This window comes from Muscardinus avellanarius (assembly GCF_963383645.1).
Source record: "Muscardinus avellanarius genome assembly, chromosome: 7".
NCBI lineage: Eukaryota > Metazoa > Chordata > Mammalia > Rodentia > Gliridae > Muscardinus > Muscardinus avellanarius.
This window is the reverse complement of record NC_137793.1, coordinates 72,635,790-72,656,731: the sequence shown is the minus strand read 5'-3', so window position 1 is coordinate 72,656,731 and position 20,942 is coordinate 72,635,790. Positions and strand designations below refer to the sequence as shown.

General features: G+C 35.9%; 1 protein-coding gene across 1 annotated transcript in view; it reads left to right on the top strand.

Annotated features, from left to right (window-relative positions):
• Positions 1-19,482, top strand: part of SPATA17 (spermatogenesis associated 17) — a gene marked incomplete at both ends in the record, with an annotated part of 225,758 nt that extends 206,276 nt beyond the window's left edge. Inside the window, one exon of the mRNA XM_080699466.1 lies at positions 19,402-19,482. Within this exon, the coding sequence (XP_080555592.1) occupies positions 19,402-19,482 (81 nt within the window). The remainder of the gene's footprint in view (positions 1-19,401) is intronic.
• Positions 19,483-20,942: the final 1,460 nt, after the last annotated feature.

The window sequence follows — 20,942 nt, the reverse complement described above, 5'->3', positions numbered from 1 at the left end:
TTCAACTTTAATGCCTTTGCTGAGTCAAATGTCAGGTGAAGTTCTACAGTGTTTACACAGCACATTATCTGCTCTTTGAGAGCTTTCAGAACTTCCTGGTTGCACCAGATTCTTTTTTGGAGATAATTATTTGATGAGTTCTCCAGTTTTATTCAATAACAAACATCCATCCCCAACCAGCTCTTCCATGTGCTTTCTAAAGATAGATAACAGTGTTTGTAGGGCTTCTGATTGCTTGGAAGAGGAAATTCTTCCTTCTCTATGCTAATTAACTAGCACCCATGATAGATATTAGTGGAAGACTGTGTTTAGAGAAATACACTAAATAATCAACCGTTTTGAAAATTTGGATATACCCTAACTATATACTTGGAGAACAGATAAAGCTAACTAAAATATGTTTCCATTAATATCCAAGCTCTTGGAAAATGATGGATTTCTTGGAAAGTGATAGGCTTTTATAAATATCACTAATGATAGCTAACACCTATATCATAATCTTTATTAGCTAAATAGTCAATAGTAAGAGATAAAGTATATTCATTAATATCCTAAGCTACATTGCTAAATAATGTTTGCATAATAGAAATCTGAAACTCAGATTTGTCAAACATATTATGTTCATAGTAGATTCTTATTGTGACTTTTAAATATGAAATAATTCTTATATTTCTTTTCTTTTTTAAATAAAGTGAATATATACTTGTCAAAATTTGCTTAGAAAAATTGAATAGAGACAAGAACATTCTACCTCATTGTTAAAGAGAAACTGAATTGCCTCTGAAGTTTTAACCTATCAAGCTTAATTCAGAGACTTTTTCTATTAGCATTTCATATTAAACTTGAAATTGCTAATGGCTTTAAGATTTGTTAATATCCTGGTAAACTTAATGGTATGTTTGCTTGATACTTTTATATTTGATTTTTAAATTTTCATATTTAATTATTTTTATGTTTTATAAAAATTGATTAAAAATAATATTTTATACGACATTATACGTTATTAGATTACTTAATAGGTGAACATTTCTCAAATATTTAAAATGCAATTGCATATAATTTACTTACCAGGAATATAACAGATTATGATTTGGTGTTTATTACTCTTTAAAAAGAGATATCATAGCTGGTGTGGTGGTGCATGCTTGTAATCTCAGCATTTGGGAGGCTAATACAGAAGGATTGCAGTTCACAGCCAGCCTCAGCTACTTAGTGAGGCCCTTTTTGCAACTCAGTTATACCCTGTTTCAAAGTAAAAAGAAAAAAAAAATGGGCTTGGGGGTAGCTCAGGGGTAGAATGCCCCTGGGTTCCACAAAACATTAATAAGTAAAAATAAATAAAAATAGATATCAGCTAGTTAGTAGTTTTTATACATTGGCCATGGCAAGACATATTTGTTGTTTACTTTGTTTCTGAAAAAAATATTATTTGCAGAACAAAACATAAGTGAAGACTGCATTATATTTATGTGGGTTAATATATACACAATTGAATGAAGTTTTTCTCCTATATTGTGTGACTATGCCAATCATAGAGTTTTAAAAGGCAAAAATGACTTAAATATTTCATTTTATAATATACTCTCAATTTTAAAATAATTTGTATATTGTTCAAAAGTAATAAAATATATTGAATATTGAGATTAAATTCTTATATGTATTAAATATTTATATATCCTTATATTTAACAATGCCCTTATAGTCATTCATTTATAAAGTCTAAATAAATTAGGAGTTATTTTTATGTGTTCTGCAATAGGTTACACTTTGAAAAGTAACAGCAAATACACCTTTTTTTTTTTAGTATTTTTAGTACCAAAATGCTTTACCTACACATGTTTTTTAGTTCAAACTAAAGTAAAGTTCAAGGGCATCCAAGTATGAAATAACCTGTGAGGAAATTCACATTTCTTTCTTAATTTGATTTAGTTGGAAGAAAGTATACTAGTTCAGAAAATAGATTTTGAATAATTTTGGTTCAAATAAAGATACTAAATATTGCATATATGCCAGTAAATGTGTCTATGATCTTTCCAAAGTTTATAGAGGGAGTTGGCATTATAAAATAATACATTCATTTCTGTTGACTGTCTTATCTGCATTTTATTATGTTTTAATATCTGGATTCACTTATGGAAGGAATTGTTATAATGCTCAGAAAGAAAGTTATGATGTAGTTAGAAAATAACATCACATAAGAAATCATATACTTAAATATTTAGCATAAGTATAACTGTTTTGTATAAATGATTTAAAGAGACATCAGTTACTGACAGGAATGTGGTTGATGAATAATTGTCCAAGTAGAAATAAAACTTAATTCTAAGAATAGTAAATATTTGGTGCACTAGCTATTTTTTTTTACCTCATTTATATTAAAGTAAAATGTGCAGCAAGGATAGTCAAAGGTTTATTTTTTCATTTTTCACTTTTTATACTTTTATTGCTATGCTATAGTCTCACCTCATAATGGAGTTCAGAGTGAAAGGGATATGCACACACACACACTGTTTGGTGGGCTTTCCCCAGCTCCTTCCTACACAAGATATTGAGACTCACATTGGTATTCTCACATAGAACATAATGGTAGTGGAAGCACTTTCTTTATTAATTCTGCCTCTACCACCCATACTTCCTCTCCAATACCAACTCCTTCGCTCCACGGGATTGCTTCTTCATTATGTGAAGCCCCTCTGGTATCTGGATTACTCCCTTGCTTCTATATATGTAAGAAAACACCTGACCCTTTTCTTTCTGTGACTGGCTAATCTCACTTAGCATAATGCTCTCTAGGGCCACCGATTTTTCTGCAAATGACATAATTTTGTTTTTCTTGATTGCTGATTTTGGATTCCATTGTATGTATATCCCCTACACTGAGATTTCATCTAACCCCAATTTGATTGGGGATCATCAACAATAAATACTGATGAGGATGTTGGGAAATAGAAACTCTTTTATACTGTTGGTGGGATTGCAAATTAGTGCAGCCTCTCTGGAGATCAGTGTGGAAATTCCTCAGAAAGCTGGCAGTGTATCCACCATACGATCTAGCTAGAGCACTCTGGTTACCTTTCCAAAGGGAATCAAATCAGAATAGTACTGTAATACAGGCAAGCCATGTTTATAGCAAACAATTCATAATAGCCAAATTATAGAACCAACCCGTTTTATAAAATTTTATGATTATAAAATTATTCAAGGGTTTATAATAAAAAGTGACAGACACCTGACCCAATCTCTTATCAGTCTTTTTCAGAACCCCCCACATTCAACTCGTATGTATGTATGTATGTATGTATGTATATGTGTATATATATATACATATGTATATATATCTATATCTATATATCTATATCTATGTGTATATATATATATATATATGTATGTATTGTGGGGTTTTTTGCGGTGCTGAGTATGGAATCCAGGGACCTTCTACCTCTGGGCTATACTCCCAGACCTATTTTATATCTTATTTGGAAACAGGGTTTCACTAAGTTGCTGAGAGCCTCACTAAGTACCTGAGGCTGGCTTTGAACATGTGCAATCCTCCTGTCGCAGCCTCCCAAGTACTAGGATTACAAGCGTGCGCCACCATGCCCAGCTCAACTCTTTTCTTTGATTTAAATAATATGTTCTCTCCTGATTTGTCGATTTTAAATGTTAGCCTTTGATAGAAAAATCTTTTTGTGGCATTAAGAAAAGACATGTGGTTGAAAATTGCTTGGCAAGGTGATTTCACTTTTTTGCAAAATCTAGAGAGTACACCTGACAAAGAACCAGGTGGGTCTTAATATCCCAGACACAAAGCTCCTTCTGCGCTGAACTCCTATTGGTGGGAATTAAGGCTTCACATTCTTGCAGGTCACCTACAGTGGAAGAAGGGGGAAGGGTCAGCACCTGCAATCTCTTAAAGAGATGCTAATTTTGCAAAGGAATGTAAATCCCTACTAGATTATAAAATGGTGGTTTCAGTTTCAACTAGTTCTTTGACAGAAAAGTCACAACTATATTCTCACACCTTTGACACTCAACTGTGGTAAGTAAGAATTTAGCTCTTAAGCCATTATCTCCATGTTTTCTTGAAGTGTACTTAGAAGTCTTGAGTAAATAAACTATCTTTTATTCACTATGTAGAAATTTTCTCATTAAATAAAAAAAGTTTTATAATGTTTTCTTTTTATTATTTTTTATTTCTTGGAGTCATTACTTGCCCTTTTCTTCATTTACTTAATTCTCTTCAGACCTTCTTGCCTTTCCCCCATACTCTGTAACAGCCTCGCAATACAGTTTTACGTCAGAAAATTTCATCTCACATGTAATGGATAATAATTTAAAATTGAAAGTTGTTTCTATTCTATTTTAAGCCATTGTTACCTACCATTTTGATTTGGGGAAATTTGCTTGCTTTATTTTTTTTCTAATTCTCTTCTTTTTTTTTTTTTTTTTGGTGGTGATACTGGGGTTCCTGGAAGCCCTTCTACCTCCGGGATACACTCCCAGACCTATTTTATATTTTTTTATTTGGAAACAGGGTCTCTTAAGCCAGCGAGGCTGGCTCCAAACCAGCGAGATCCTCCTGTCTCTGCCTCCCAAGCGCGGGGATTACAGCGTGAGCCACCAAGCCCGGCTTCTCTGTTTTTGTTTTTTTTTAATGAGAGCTTCTATAGCAAAAAATTAATTTCTCTCATTGATCTAGAGTTTGTTTTAATCTTACACATCCTGTGTCCACTTTATTGTCTTTTTGTTTTACTTTCTGAGAGAATGCATTAGTATTAAATTCCAATTTTTCTAACATTGTTTTCTGCTCTCATTACTATAGCTGTTTCTTATTCTTTTATTTTTTAAAAATAGCCTATTTATTTTTCTTTAAAAAAGCAGCATTATTTAATGCATTCAGTATCCTTTTTAAATATTTCTTAAAATGTTTGTTATAGACACTTCTACTTCTTGCATCCTCTCAAATTCATCTAAATTGCTTCTTTTGTCTATTTATCTCTCTTTAAATTGTAGATTTTTGTGAACATTTGTTGATGTTTTGCTTTTCATTTTTAAAACAAAAAATATTTTAGCTTTTCCAACAACAACAAAAATTTTTCTAATCTTTTGCCAGATGTGCTAGGATTTGGGGAATGAGTGTGGGGAGTAGAATGGTGTTTTCAATATTCAGTTTGAGAACTTTTACCTAATACTTAATGTAGTATTTTTACTTATTCATGGATGGTACATTACAGCCCTCCTCCACCCTTCAGTGTTTACTTGAAACTGAGAATGTTGATAGTACCAAACCCTCTGTACATTTTCCCCTTACATATACTTAGCTTCAAACTTTCTCTTTGAAAATTTAGCGATTAATTCTGCTGGAACAAATTGACAATAGACAGATTAACAGGAGAAAAGGCATGCAGATTTATTAACATGCACATATGCAGAGGGGCCATACAAAATATGAAACTCAAAGAAGGGCCAGATAATAACTACATACCTTCTTTATAGTAAAAAAAAGGATGTGGGGGATGTAGGTAATTCAGAGAGTAGTAAATGACTTTTAGGAGATACAAATGAGCTCAAAGAGCAGATGATGCCTGGAGAAATCTTCCTTTGGGCTATAAGCTTGGTTTTTTATTTTCAGACTTTTTTTTTCTTCTGTGATATGATTGAAGCCCTTGCCAGGTGGAGGCAGATACAGGAAATCAAGCTCAGGAAAAGAAATTGAAACCTAACCTGAGCTTCTGTTCTGTACTCTTACTTGTTATCAATCCAAACAAAGCCTAGCCCATCACCCTTGGGGCTGTATAATCTGTATGCTGACACCATTTGGGGCTTAGACTTTGGACTTTAGTAGCTCTGAGCCACACCAGCAGAAATAAAGGAATTCTCCTTCCCAACCTGGTGTCCAGGTCATCATCTCTTCTAGGGAGTCTCTTGAATCACCCCGGTGCTCTTAGTTTGAAGTTCAAATTGGCTTATTTTGGGTAATTGTTTTTTGAGCTCCAATACATACATACCAATGATAAAGTTTAATTTGTAAATTGGACACAGTAAGAGGTTAGTAAAAACTAATAAAATAGAACAATTATAACAACATAGTTAGGAAGTAAAGAGAGGGGTTTTGTTGATATCCCCCTCCAAAAATTTATTTTTATTTTTTTTTATTTTTTATTTTTTTGCAGGTCTGGGGATGGAACCTAGGAGCATTCAACCTCCGAGCTATACCCCCTGCCCTACTTTTTATTCTTTATTTTGAAACTGGGTTTCACTGAGTTGCAAAGGGCCTCACTAAGTAGCTGAGGCTGTCCACGAGAACCACAATTCTCCGGCCTCAGCCTCCCAAATGCTGGGATTACAAGCATGCGCCACCATGCCCAGCCCAAAATTTCTTATTCTTCATTGCTTCTAAATCTGGTCCCACTCTACTCCCATTTACTTCTCAGCATAAATTTGGATTTAAGGTCACTGCTGTGTTCTAGTTTCATGGAAGATGTGGTTTACTGGATAATTACAATTTTCCATGTTTGAAGTGGGGTAGCATTTCGGAGATGGTAAAATAAGACAAGATAGTCACTGCTCTGTCATCTTAAATTGTACTCTTAGCCGAGTGTGGTGGTGCATGCTTGTAATCCCAGTACTTGGAAGGCTGAGACAGGAGGATTGCAGGTTCTTGGACAGCCTCAGCTACTTAGTGAGGCTCTCTACAACTCAGTAAGACCTTGTTTCAAAACAAAGAATAAAAATAGGGCTGGGAGTGTAGCTCCCAGTGTTTCACCCCCAGTACCCCCCCCCACACACACACACAGGAAAATCTTCTGCTGAATAATTTAAAATATAAAGGTCTAAAATACTTCATAACACCAGAACATTTTATTCATACCTATAGGCTTTCATTTCCAAGTACATTTGAATATGGTAGATGGAGAATCCTACCCCCAGGAACCTTACCATCTAGTAGGTGAGATGGAACTCATAGGGAATTATTGTGAAACAAAACAACAAATATAAAAGGGATGAATGTGAGCAGGGTGTAACTGTGCACCATTGGCATTCAATGCAGAGAAATTTGTTTACATCTGAAGAATGAAACGTTCTAGAGGAAATAGCATTTTTTAAAAAATGAGACCTAATGTCTAGCTACACCTCGGCCCTACTAAGGGATTAATAAATATTTTCTAAATATAATTAGTACTGTTCAGCTTTGGTGGCTTGACTGTTTTCTTCAGGGTAGTGTATCAACAGCAATCAGTTTTAGTTATTCTTGTCTTAGTTTTCCCAAGAGGAACAAAAACATTTCTGTAGAAAACATTCAGCATTCAGTGACAGTTATTGATACGTCCTATAATTACAAAAAAAAAATCTTTCCTGTGAGAATTCCATTATATTAATGATGCATGTATATTATTAAGAATTATAAATGCTGAATAATAAAGCTGCAACCTCACATGTTCCCAGATGTTATTTTGGGGCTACCACATTAGCAATTTTTCAAAAGCATAAGCAGTAATTAGAAATCTTTCATAATTTCTTTCAGAAACAGCACTTGATTTTAATTCTTGCATTTGAAAAAACTTGTGAGAAAAAAAACTGTCAGAACTATTGACATTTTTATAGCTTGACAAAAATTAAGCATAATTAAAATGAAATATTTGTTGCATAAATTAAACCGCAATTAATATGTTTTCTGCCGCTGCTTGAAGGGTAAGATTAAAATGGTGTTGTTAGCAGCCTCCCTGCTGTGAGACTAATTTCTTGATTTTTATACCACACATTATCATACTCATTCTCACAGTAAAAGAGTAAACCAACAAGTAGAAAATGCTATTTGATGAAACTGGCACATAGAAGGAGATAAACTGTTATGAAGTTGAGGCAATACTGCTTTTCATTTTAAGATCTGATGACTAGCTGATTCTAAGGGTAAGATTTGCACTTTTAAAGCCATTAAGATAAGTAGAAAATTGCCCTTCATTTTAGTTAGGGGTGCCTTTTAAATTAGCGAGCTTATTGTTTCTGGGGTGTCTGCTTTTTTGGAGGTAATTGGAAAATAAACAAGACATGTTATGCATAGGCCTTCCCTCTAGCTAACCAAAAAATAATGATAAATTCTATCACAAAAATTTAGGTGTGGACAGTTTCAAGAAAAGTAAAAGAAAAATGGATCCTGCTAGCACTTCTCTACCCTGAGTAGGATCACTTTCTGTCATGACCCACCATCAGAGAAAGAACACCTTACCTTGACAAAAGTCAGTTATTGCTGTTAAAAAAAATCCCAGCTGCTACCTGCCAAGACAATGCATCAAATATTATTTCTGTGTGAACATTTTTTTCTGGCAAATTACTTTTTTACATTAAACACCATTTGTGGCGTATTGTGGCATAAGTGAAAGAAATAGGTAACTAATATTAATAGTCCTCTGTATTTCTCTAAATGTCTCTCTTGGGTGATGCTGCTGAAGGGATATAAATGCACCAGGGGGAATCAGAAATTATGGGGTAGGGCCCATTTGCTGGCTGAACTGTGGCACCCTCCTTACTCAGAGCTGTGGTGGAGTCAACACGCACAGAGACAGCATTAGGATCTGACAACAGCTCTGTTGAGAGAAAGTCAGTTAACAGAGCTCTCCTCCTGTACAAGGCCAGGGTGCCCCTCCTGCTACCTGCAGAGAAAAGGCCAGACTGTTTTATTGCATAATAACGACCTGCATTCTGCATTGCAAATGTCCAATGCACTAACAAATTTCAGATGTTGGAAAATTTTACACCAAAAAAGCCTTAGAGTAGATTAATCCATCTTTAGGGGAGTGAGTGGGGTTGGTTGCTTGGAGTAACGCTGAGGATATGGTGATGAAATCAGTGGCTGGCCGTGCTTATGTTCTTAGATTGCAGGACACATTCTTACCTCTCCTGCTTATGCTTAGAGGCCAACTCAAGGCCGCCTTTCCTGGCCTCCTGATTTTAACTGCCAGACCTTGCCCTGACTACCTCAGTCCTTTTCTCATGCCAGTCTCATTTTTTTTTTTTTTTTTTACAGAATCTCCATCTGACTTCTTTATTTCTTTATTGTCTGTCTTCCTTTATTAGCAGTTTAAGTTCCATGAAGACAAGGATTTTTGCCCAATTTGCTCTAAGTACCTACAGTAGCGCTTGGTTTAAGTAGGCACTCAACCAGTACTTTATTTTGGACTACAGATTAAACCCAGGACATTCTACCTCTGAGATGCACTCTCAGCCTTTCTTTATTTTTTGTTTGGAAATGCAAGGTCTTCCTAGGTTGTGAGAATCTTAGCTGTTGAAGTTGTCCTAGAACATGCAATCCTCTGTCTCAACTTCCTAAGTATTGGTTTGACAGGCATGCACCAACCACACCTGCCTCAACTAGTACTTTTTTAAAAATAAATATTGAGTGAGTAAATAAAGGAACTTTAAAAAACCAGTCCTTCAAAAAGAGGAGAAAGAAAGTCATTTAACAGACATGATAATTCCTGATAGTAACAGAAAAATCTAGGTTTAGTAGATGATAATGAGAATACTGTTTATTATTAATTATTCACTTATATATTATTACTTACCTTAGAGAAGTTATTTTGATAGAAAAATATTTCTTATTGAACTAGGTTTTAGGTTATAATATATAAGTATAGAGCATCCCTAATCTGAAACTCCAAAATCTGAAATGCCCCCAAATCTAAAACTAATTTTATTGTGTGTTCCAGTATGATGCTACAAGTGAAAGATTCCATACCATGAAACTTTGCTTCATGCTCAAATTTAAGAATATTGTGTAAGCTGGGCATGGTGGCACACACTTGTAATCTCAGCATTTGGGAGGCTGAGACAGGAGAATTCAATTTGCAGTCAGCCTCAGCTACTTAGTGAGGCCCTTTGCAACTCAGTGAGACACTGTTTCAAAATAAAGAATAAAAAATAAGACTCAGAGTGTAGCTAGGAGGTAGAATGCCCCTGGGTTGTATCCCCAGTACCACACACAAAAAAGGACAAGAATATTGTATAAAATTACCTTAGGCTACTGGTGTAAGGTATATATAAAACAAATAAATTTTGTACTTAGATTTGTGTTCATCCCCAAGATATCTCATTTCTTCCATTATCCATTATGTATATGCAATTATTCCAGTTTTTAAAAAAATCCCCAACACTCCTGATCTCAAAGATTTCAGATAAAGGATACTCAATCTGTATATGGTTAGTATACATAAAGAATTATTTTGAACCCCATCGTGAATTCTGAGTTCATTGGTTTATTTGCATATTCATGTTCTCATTCATTCATTTGTTCAGTGTTACTTGTATTCCAAGAAGCATAGTATCTGTAGAATTCTGGTAACATATATGCCCCAGTGAGCTTGTCATGAAAGAACTTGACTGAATGGCAGATATACTGTTATTTGTGTTACTTGTAGTGGATGTATTCTATAAAGCCACTTCAAACACTGAAGTAGTGAACACTAAACACAGACTCAAAACTTAGGGAACACTGTCTGTTTTTATATACTTAATTTTAGTGAAGAATGGACAATCATGTAGAAATGTGATACAATAGTAATAGACATAGCGGGGAAACTAAGCACGGCCTATCTCTTCAGATTCTTCTTGGCCACTCTGGGTGGCATTCCTCCCTCATGAGTATAAGGCAGGACTTCTTTTAGAATGAAGGTATCATGACCCACTATGAGAAAAGGTTTGTCAGCCAATTTCTTTATGGCCAATTCTTACACTGAGAGGTGGGGAAAAGTTATGGCTGGCTTTAGGGAAGAGGGGTTCTATTTTCTATTATCTGCATGAGGAAGTAGATTTCTAATGTTTATGGCCTGTCTTGAAAGAAAAAGAAGGGGGAATCAGAAGAAGGAAGGGCAAAAGAAAGTCATAAAGATCTTGCTTTTGAGCCCCTTTCCTTCCATTCAAATATTTAGGCATCAAGGTAGCATATTCTGTGGTAATAGTCCTGCCACACTGCAAGTTACTATGAAAGCACCATGAATGTTGATTTGGGGATTACAAGTAAATTTTAGCAGGCAAACAAATTTGCAAATAAGGAATTTGTGAATAATAGGATTAATAACAACTGTCTTCTATTAAGAAGTATCATTAAATATATCATAGCCTAGTTACTGAAAGATCTAGGTTTTATCTTCCTGGCAAAATAGTATCAAAATGAGAAGTCCTATATTTCTATTCATTCAAGATGACCTGAGTTTTTATATGTTTCAGAAACTGTTATGATACTGGGAATACAATAAACAAGATAGATCTAGCCCCTCTCCTCGTACAACTCAGAAATAAGTAGGTTACTCACTTTATCTCTTCCACCTGATTTCCATCACTTATCCAATATTTTGTGCCCCAGGTTATGAAGATACAGAAGGACCTGTGTGTTGTATCTAGTAGGTGAGAAAGGAAAGATTTCAGTGTGTGAAGTGGCCCTTGGAAGGACTCTGATGAGGCACAGGGCACACGGCCCTGGTTTCCTTCACTTGGTTGCTAGAGTGAGAAAGTTCAGTAAGAGGAAAGGGTGAGGTACCCCCGAAGGCCCAAGCTGTGAACAGGTTCCTGGTCTTCCCAGGGCCAATTCTGTTTGTTAATTCAGCCATTTATTTGGCCAAATAATTTTTACCAAGCTTCAACTTTGTATCAGAAACTGTGCTACATCCTGGGAATACAACGGTGAGCAAAGTTTTCTTGGATTACTTACATACTTAGAGGCATTCAGTTTTGCTCCTACTAAAAAGCACTTAGTATTTAGGAATGTGGCAATCCTAGTTTCAGTTATTCCCCACTTCATTCAGTTTATGCCATAAGGATACTTGCTGTAAACATTTTTCAGCGTATTTTCCAGTAGTCTAACCACATGTAAGCCAAACTCTTATCCTTGTGCCACTTTCATAGAGCATTCCTTCTGTTTAGGTTGAGCCATCTTTGTATGTGAAAATAATGTTATTGGAACATCTTCCCATGCCATCATTCGCCTGCGATAAAACCAATGAACAGGCTACAGATTATTCTAATTACAACATCCTTTTCCATTTCAGCGACTTTAACAGATAATATTCTTAGTATTTTAGTTAAAATTAAATAGCTAGGGCCACATTTTATATGTATATCTATGTTTCTACAGCTACCCTAATTTGTATTTGTAGTTCTACTCTGCTATACTTTAGATCTTGAATGTCTCCCAAAGGCCCATATTTTAAAGGCCTGGTCTCTAACCTCTGGCCCTATTGGGAGATGGTAGAACCTTTAGCATGTGGGGCCTGATGGAAAGAAGTTTAGGCTATTGGCAGTGTGTCCCTGAAGGCGATATGTGACTTGGCCCCTCCTGGCTCTACCACACTCCTGCCATGATGTACTATGCCACCACAGGTCTAAAGGAACAGGGCCACATGACCATGGACTGAAATCATGAGCCAGAATAAACCTTTCCTCCTTTTAAGTTGATTTATTTCAGGTATTTTCCATAGCAATGGAAAGCTAACATACCTTCCTTCTGATATATCTTTCTGTCTTATATCTCTTTTGTGATTGCCTAACACATATACAATGAACTGCTCAAATAAGAAATACTGTCATTTACCCTTCAGTTTACATATCTGGTGTGCCATTCCTACATGTGCATTTATAGCCAAGATACTAAAGATGAGAAGGAGCTATATATAAGAACTGAAGAAGAGAAAGACAGATGAAACTATTAAGAAGAAAGATGTATCAAAACAGAAAAAGAATGAAAACTCAAATATAAAACTTTAGAATTTAGATATATCTATATTAAAATACAAATAGGAATATGTATACCAAAGTCAAATATAAATGAACTTTGTGTAACAATTTAGGATTATTCACCCCAATTATTTTCAAGTATATTTGAAAATTCTTAGTTTGAAAATAGCTAACACTTATTAAATGCCAGATACTTTTTACTTGATTTGCACATATGGACTCCTATACTCATTATAAAAACATTCTGAATAGAATATTATTATTTTCTTATCCCCTTTTCAAGAGAAACAAATCTTACAGAGATTTATTAAAAAGCAAGACTCCAAAACTCTTAAGAATACAGCTATTTCATAGCTGGGCTTGATGGTGCACGCCTATAATCCCAGTACTTGGAAAGCTGAGACAGGAGGATCACAGGTTCGAAGCCAGCTTCAGGAATTTAGCGAGGGCCTCAGCAACTTAGTGAGACCCTACTTCAAAATAAAAAGAGCTGGTGTGTAGCTTAGAGGTAAAATGCCTGAAGCAGTACTGCCTCTTTCTAGAAATCCTAAAAAGGTTTACAAACAATCTATGTAATCATCAGTGAGACTCTGGGTGTAATATAATATGCATCTGAACTTGGTTTTCTTCTTAGGTTCAAACTGATAATGAGTCACCAATTCATGTCAGCTAAAATTTGTTTAGAAACATAAATGGTTTTTTTGTTTTGTTTTGTTTTTTGGTGGTACTGGGGATGGAACTCTTCTACCTCTAGGCTACACTTCCAGACCTATTTTTATTTTTTTTATTTGGAAACAGGGTCTCTTAAGCTGGTGAGGCTGGCTTCAAACCTGTGCGATCCTCCTGTCTCCACCTCCCAAGCATAGGGATTACAAGCGTGTGCCACCACACCCGGCCATAAATGATTTAATTGAATAAATATATGATAAAAAAAATTATCTCTAAGCTCTAGAAGAACACAAATAACAGAGGATAGTCTCAGATGTTTTTGAGAAAACTCAGTGCACAGAAAGAGAGGAATAACTTCTGCAACTCAAACAAGCCTAGCTAATCTATTGCCAAAGTTGTAGAGATGCTCATGTCATTGGTTTTCTGCATGTGATGAGTATCGCAGAGCCACGCTCGGTTTGTCTTCCACACTGTTGCCAATTATAGAAATGATGAGTTTTGAAAAACAAAATGGGTTTATTGACAAGGGGCTAGCGTGAGGAGACAGGAGGACCATATTTCAAATCTGCCTTCTTGAGAGTAAAGTTTGGGCCAAGCATGGTGGCGCACGCTTGTAATCCCTGTGCTTGGGAAGCGGAGACAGGAGGATCGCGCAGGTTCGAAGCCAGCCGCGCTGGCTTAAGAGATCCTGTTTCCAAATAAGAATATAAAATATAGGTCTGGGAGTTGTAGCCCGTGGGAGTGTAGCCCGGAGGTAGAAGGGCTTCCAGGAACCCCAGTACCACACACACACAAAGAGAGAGAGAGAGAGAGAGAGAGAGAGAGAGAGAGAGAGAGAGAGAGAGAGAGAGTAAAGTTTGGGAATATTTGAAGGATACAGAGGCAGGGTGACCTGAGGGGTGGGGAGAGGTGAATGGAGGTGAAATATTCAATGGCTTGCACATAATCAGTGGCTTGCACATATTCAGTGGCATGCACATGTCTAATCAATTTTCACAGCTCTTCATAGGATGTGTGTTCAGAAAGCAGTGAAGTTTTAGTCCGCTGATGTCAAAAGGTCACCTATCAGACACTTAGGCAGTCCCAAGTGAAGATCAGTGGTTTCGACAAGAGCAGTCAAGTCCTTGAAAAGTAACCTAGGCAACCACTATCATCAGGACCCACACATTACAGGTGTTATCTACAGCAAGCTAAGGGGACACTAATAATTTATTGCTCAGCTCTGACCTCCAAAATTAATGATTTTTAAAGTCAACTACAAGCAAGTGAAGCTAGAGGATTTATTCAGGTTTTCCTTCAGTTTGAAGAGCAAAGTTTGATCCCAGCAGGAAAAAGGTGAGGCGATCTTTTAAACCTGCCTACAAACTCCCATCTGAAAAGTATGGAAAGCCCCAAGTGCTAGCCAGATTTAGCTGAGGTTTCATTTGGGAAATATTTTTATTAAAATAGTATTTAATATTCAGCTAAAAGTCCTTGCAACCCTCCTATTTTTAGCTCTAAAAGAGAGCTCTTTGCTTTTATAAGGCTAAATATTAAAACTAATTTAAGCTGAATAATACATGTATAACCTCTGATTTCATCTTGTCTCTCTAGTCCCAGAGGTTTTGTCTCATATGGTGTGTGAGTGCTGCTCAGCTTACTAACACTGAAGCCGGTTGTTTAAGTACTCAGTTGTGAGTATCTGGTGAAAAGCCTTAAATAACTAGATAAACAGTGCAGCTGCCAACCTAAAGTAATCTTACACTTAGGGGTGAGTGGCCCAGGAAATTTACTCTTTGTCATTTTGACTTGGGTTTGAAAATGGACCTGGGCTGCTTTCCAGCTCAAAGAGCCGTTCACTTCCAAAGACTCCTAAATTGTCCCAAGGAGCTCATTTTGGCAGTAGATTATTTGTGTTTGGCTGGGCATCCTAATAGCAAAAGCTGTCTACTCTGGCAAGCAAGGGCTATGGCAGGATTTAGAATCACCATCCCCAGTGTTTTTTCTTGATGAGGTTATTTTTCAAAAAAGCTACCCCCAACCCACCATTTAAAAAGTGACATGGCATGAGTGTTGTGCAGGTTGTTTTTCTCGAGCTTGTACATACCTTTTCATGGCAAAATAACTTTTATTTTGTCAGTGGCAAACTTTAAGGGAATGATAATCAGCACTGCATTTCCCCGAGATCAAAGCTGTTCCTAATGGCACGACCATGCCATCCTGTACTGGAGCTAACAGTTGCTGATTGACTAGGGCTAAGTGACAATGTGGGATTGTAGGCTAAAAACCAAAGTGATCGTGTCTAAAAGATTTTCTTTTAGAGGACATAGAAAGTAGGTATTTGAAGAGCTGGTTCTTGTTTATCAGCACAGTTGTAAGTGGCTTTTGATACTCAAGAAGGACTTGTTACGATTGGTTGAATGCTAGCACAGTGTCAGACACACTGCAGATGCCTAAATGTTAACTGAATACACAGCTGAAGGTATAACACAGAAGGAAGCAATGCTTTAGTGTATCAGGAGTTCAAAATTAAGGATGCAGGAAGCCGGGCGTGGCGGCGCAAGCTTGTAATCCCAGCATTCTGGAGGCTTGAGACGGGAGAATCGCGGTTCGCGGCCAGCCTCAGCTACTTAGTGAGGCCCTCTGCAACTTAGTGAGACCCTGTTTCAAAATAAAGAATAAAAAATAGAGCTGGGGGTGTCGCCTGGAGGTAGAATGCCTCTGGGTTCCGTCCCTAGTACCGCAAAAAAAAAAAAAGAATGCAGGAAGAGCCACAGGATTAAAGGAAGAACACATTCAAACCTCTATGTTGCAGTACTAGGGCTTGAACCCAGTGGCATTCTAACACTGAACTATACCCCACGCCCTATTTTTTTATTCTTTATTTGAAAGAAGTTCTCACTAAGTTGTGGAGGGCCTCACTAAGTAGCTGAGACTGGCCACAAACCTGCGATCCTCCTGTCTCACCCTTCTAAATTCACAAGCATACACCACCATGCCTGACTCTGTTTCTTTTATCTCATATATGTGGAATATAACTGCATTATATTCCTAGAGTATCACATACAAATGATTAGCTGTGTATTCTGGATGCTTATTCAAAATAATGTTACTGATTAGGAGGATATGACCCAAATCCTGCTTTGTCACAAATTTATCTAAATGTCAATGAAATTTACCTCACTTGATGTTTTAAAGAATATGGTAAATATAACATAAGCAGAGTTCTACCACTGAAGGAATAAGAGGGGAGAAATGCTAGTTCTAAGAACAAGATTGTGTTCAGTCTCCGCAACAATGTTGTGAGATAGACATTTCCATTTTGCAGTTTGTAAAATAAAACAAGTTAGGAAGTGTTTCCTATACTTCTATTTCTTGAAACAAAGTATAGGGAATTGGTATTATTTCTTCTTTGTTTGGTAGAATTCACCAATGAAAACATCTCGACCAGTTTAAGAGGGTTATTAACTATTAGCTCCATTTATAAAAACATATAGATCCGGGCGTGGTGGCACATACTTGTAATTTCCGTGCTTGGGAGGCTGAGACAGGAGGATCACACAGGTTTGAAGGCCGCCTCAGATACTTAGTGAGGCTCTCAGCAACTTAGTGAGACCCTGTTTCTAAATAAAAAATAAAATAAATCTGGGAGTATAGCCTGGAGATAGAAAGCCCCTGGTTCCACTCCCAGTACTACAAAAAAAAAAAAAATATATATATATATATATATATATATATATATATATATGTATGTATCTGTTCAGATTAGATATTTTTCCATATGTGTGTTCTGATAGATTGTGTCTTTTAAGGAATTGGTCCATTGCTTCCAAGCTGTCCATTTTGTTGTGAGAGTTCTTATAACATTCCTTTATTATCCTTTTAATGTTCATGGAATCACAAGTGGTGTTCTGTCACTTATTCCTGGTACAATTAATTTTTATATTCTCTTTTCTATACTGATTAACCTGGTTAGGAGTTTTCATATTTATTGTTGTTTTCAAGGAAGTACCTCTTGATTTGATGTTTATTTTCCTATTTTCAACTTCATTGATTTCTACTCTGATTTTATCACTTATTTTATTCTATATACTCTGTATTTAGTTCACTGTTCTTTTTCTACTTTCCTAAAATGGAATCTTAGATTATTGATTTTAGACCTTCTTTTCTGCTATTTGCATTTAGTGCTATAAATTATCTCCATAGATGCTGCTTATTGCTATATCCCACAATTTTGATCAATTTTACTTTTTTATTTTGAATTTTTTCTTTTTAAAATTATTTATGAGTGCATTGCAATTCTACATCACAGTGAGGATCAACGTGATGAAAGCATACATGCACACAGCTCTTAGTATTTCCCTCCATGTCTCACTCAGCTCCCTTTTCCTCCCTCCCTACCTGTGTTAGTGAAATTGGTAGTAACTTACATATTGCCATAGAAGTGTTTGCACTTTTTATTTCTCTAATCCTCCTTCTTTTGCTTCCTAAGTCCCTGCCCCAACCCCCTTCCTCTACAGGTCTTTCTCCACATTTTTTTTTTAACTTTGAGACTTCTTTTTTTACTTATGTGCTATTTAGAAGTGGGTTATTTAATCTTCGTGTATTTGGGGGTCCTTTCTGATATTGGTTTCTAGTATAGGTCTGCTGTGTTCCAGGAACATGCTTTGCATGATTTAAGTTTGTTACAGCATGTTTTGTATTCTTCTGTTGTTGGATGAAGTATTCTATAAATGTCACTTATATCCAGTTGATTGATAGTGCTGCTCAGTTCAATTTTACCCTTGCTGGTTTTCTACTTGCTGGATCTGTGGGTATAAAGGGATATTGAAGTCCATAAGTACAATAATGAACTTGTCTATTTCTCCTTGCAGTTCTGTTTTTGTTGTGCATTTTGATAATTTGTTGCTAAGCATATACACATTAAGGATTAATGTATCTTTTGGGAGACTTGCTGCCTTTATCATTATGTAATGATCCTTTTTATTACTGATAATTTTTCTTATTCTGGTCTTTTTTTTGTCTGAAATTAATATAACTACTCCAGATCTTTTCTTTTACTTTTATTGGTTATTATAGTCTTATAGTCTCATATCATAATATGATATATAGCAATAGTGACATACATGGAGTTGGTGAGTTTTCCAGCTCTTTTTTAATAAATGTTAGTATGGTATATTCTTTTCTCCCCTTTACTTTCACTTTGTGTTTTTATATTTAAAGTAGGTTTTGCATAGACATTGTATTTTTGAGTCTTCTGTTTTTATCCTTTGCAGTGTGTGTGTGTGTGTGTGTGTGTGTGTGTGTGTGTGTGTGTTACTAGGGATGAACCCAGGAGCATTGTACCTCCAAGCTACACCACCAGCCCTACTTTAGTCTTTTTATTTTTGAAGCAGGGTTTCACTGAGTTGCGAAGGGCCTCACTAAGAAGCTGAGGCTGTCCATGAACCATGATCCTCCAGTCTCAGCCTCCTGAATGCTGGAATTACAAGTGTGCACCACCACGCCCGGCTTCATTGTAAACTTCTTGATGACAGGTGTCTATGTCTGATGTTTGTATTGCTCAGAGATGCTTGTGAGTGTTTTCCAAAGCTATTAAAAATATATGATAAACCGAATGTTGTGGTGCATGCCTATAATCCCAGTACTTGAGAGGATGAGACAGGAGGATTGCAGGTTGGAGGACAGCCTCAGCAATGTAATGAGACTCTCAGTAACCTAGGGAGACCCCATTTCAAAACAAAATACAAAATAGGGCTTGGGTGCAGCTCAGAGATAGAATGTCCCTGTGTTCAATCCTCAGGACCACACATAAAAATCTATGTTCTTAGGAAAACTTCAATAAAACTTTCATTTGATAAAACTTCTAAAACATACCTGCTAATTTTGTTTGAGGGTATAGTGGAAATTTTGAAGTGTAGTTAAATATTATCTTTCTAGTCATTTAACATTAAACAATAATGACAATCAGAACAATATAATATTAGTAAGATCTCTGTGGTCATCTTTTGATCTTTTTCTGTCTAGGATTTTCAAACTGTGTTACCATCATTTGATCTCTTCTCAAAGTATGGAAAATTATATTCAAAAGCTGGACAAATTGTATAAAGGTATGTAATTTTGTGAAAAATATACTTCAAAAAGTATATTAAATAAATAAATCAGACGAGATTTACTTAGTGATTTCACATTTAAAATCCTATAATAATATTTATATATAATAAGGCTACATAAATTCGTTTTATTCTAACCTAATGATTTTTAATATTTAAAAATGAATTTTGTGTTTTAAATTGCTTCTCTATAATGGACCAAAAATACATTAGTAGAATTGAAAAAATCTGAAGTACTATATATTTAAATATAATAATATATAGTTTTACACAATAAAGTGAATAAAATATTGATGGTGTTGAAAAGCTAACATCCTTCTCAGTACTATATGAACCCAGGATCACTTAATTGCTATATTCAATGTGTATATTATTTGAAATACAAGTTGTTGCAAAGGATATGAAAGAAATAATGTTTAGCATCTTTAATTATCAAAGTTTACAGTATTGACAAGAACAAAAATAGACACACAAAATTCAAAGAACAAAATGAGTTCTCAATGAAGTCTATGTTTAGTTGCTAAGGTATTTTACTTTATTGATTGATTGATTGATTGATTGATCTGCGGGTCTGGGGATGGAACCCAGGAGTATTTGACCTCCCAGCTACACCCACTGCCCTATTTTTATTCTTTATTTTGAAACCGGGTCTCACTGAGTTGCAGAGGGTCTCACTAAGTAGCTGAGGCTATTCGCGAACCACGATCCTCCAGGTCTCAGCCTCCCAAATGCTGGGATTACAAGCGTGCGCCACTACACCCGGCTAGTTGCTAAGGCAATTTAGAGTAGAGAAATGATTGCAATGTAATGAGACCCGTAGAAGGTATATTGACACTTGTTAGCCCAATTTAAACACAATACTAGACGAAGATAGCAAATGTCAGTTCAGAAGAAAGGAAAAGAAAGGAATGATAAACCATGCTGGTGAGAATTCCTCAATATCCTCCCCAATCAAAAACCAAGGGAAAGCATTGGCCCATTGGGAAAAGCACAAGGTGGATTCATAGAGCTCAGTTTCCTTAAGTTAATGTTAATACATCTTCTCTACTGCATGTGTAACTTTGAAGGCTTCAACTTGGAAATTAATATGTTAAATGCAGATACTTATATCTACATTTTGACTAGTCCAAAGGTATACATGGAAAACAAGAGGGAGAATAAAACATTTTGAGTTAATAGAAAGCAATATAAGCCGGGCGTGGTGGCGCACGCTTATAATCCCCGCACTTGGGAGGCTGAGACAGGAGGATCTCACAGGTTCGAAGCCAGCCTCAGCTACTTAGTGAGGCTTTCAGCAATTTAGTGAGACCCTGTTTCCAAATAAAATATTAAAAAAAGTCTGGGAGTATAGCCCAGAGGTAGAAAGCCTCTGGGTTCCACCCCCCAGTACCACAAAAAAAGAAAAAGAAAAGAAAAAGAAAACAATATATATAATGCCAAATAGAATTGCTCTTC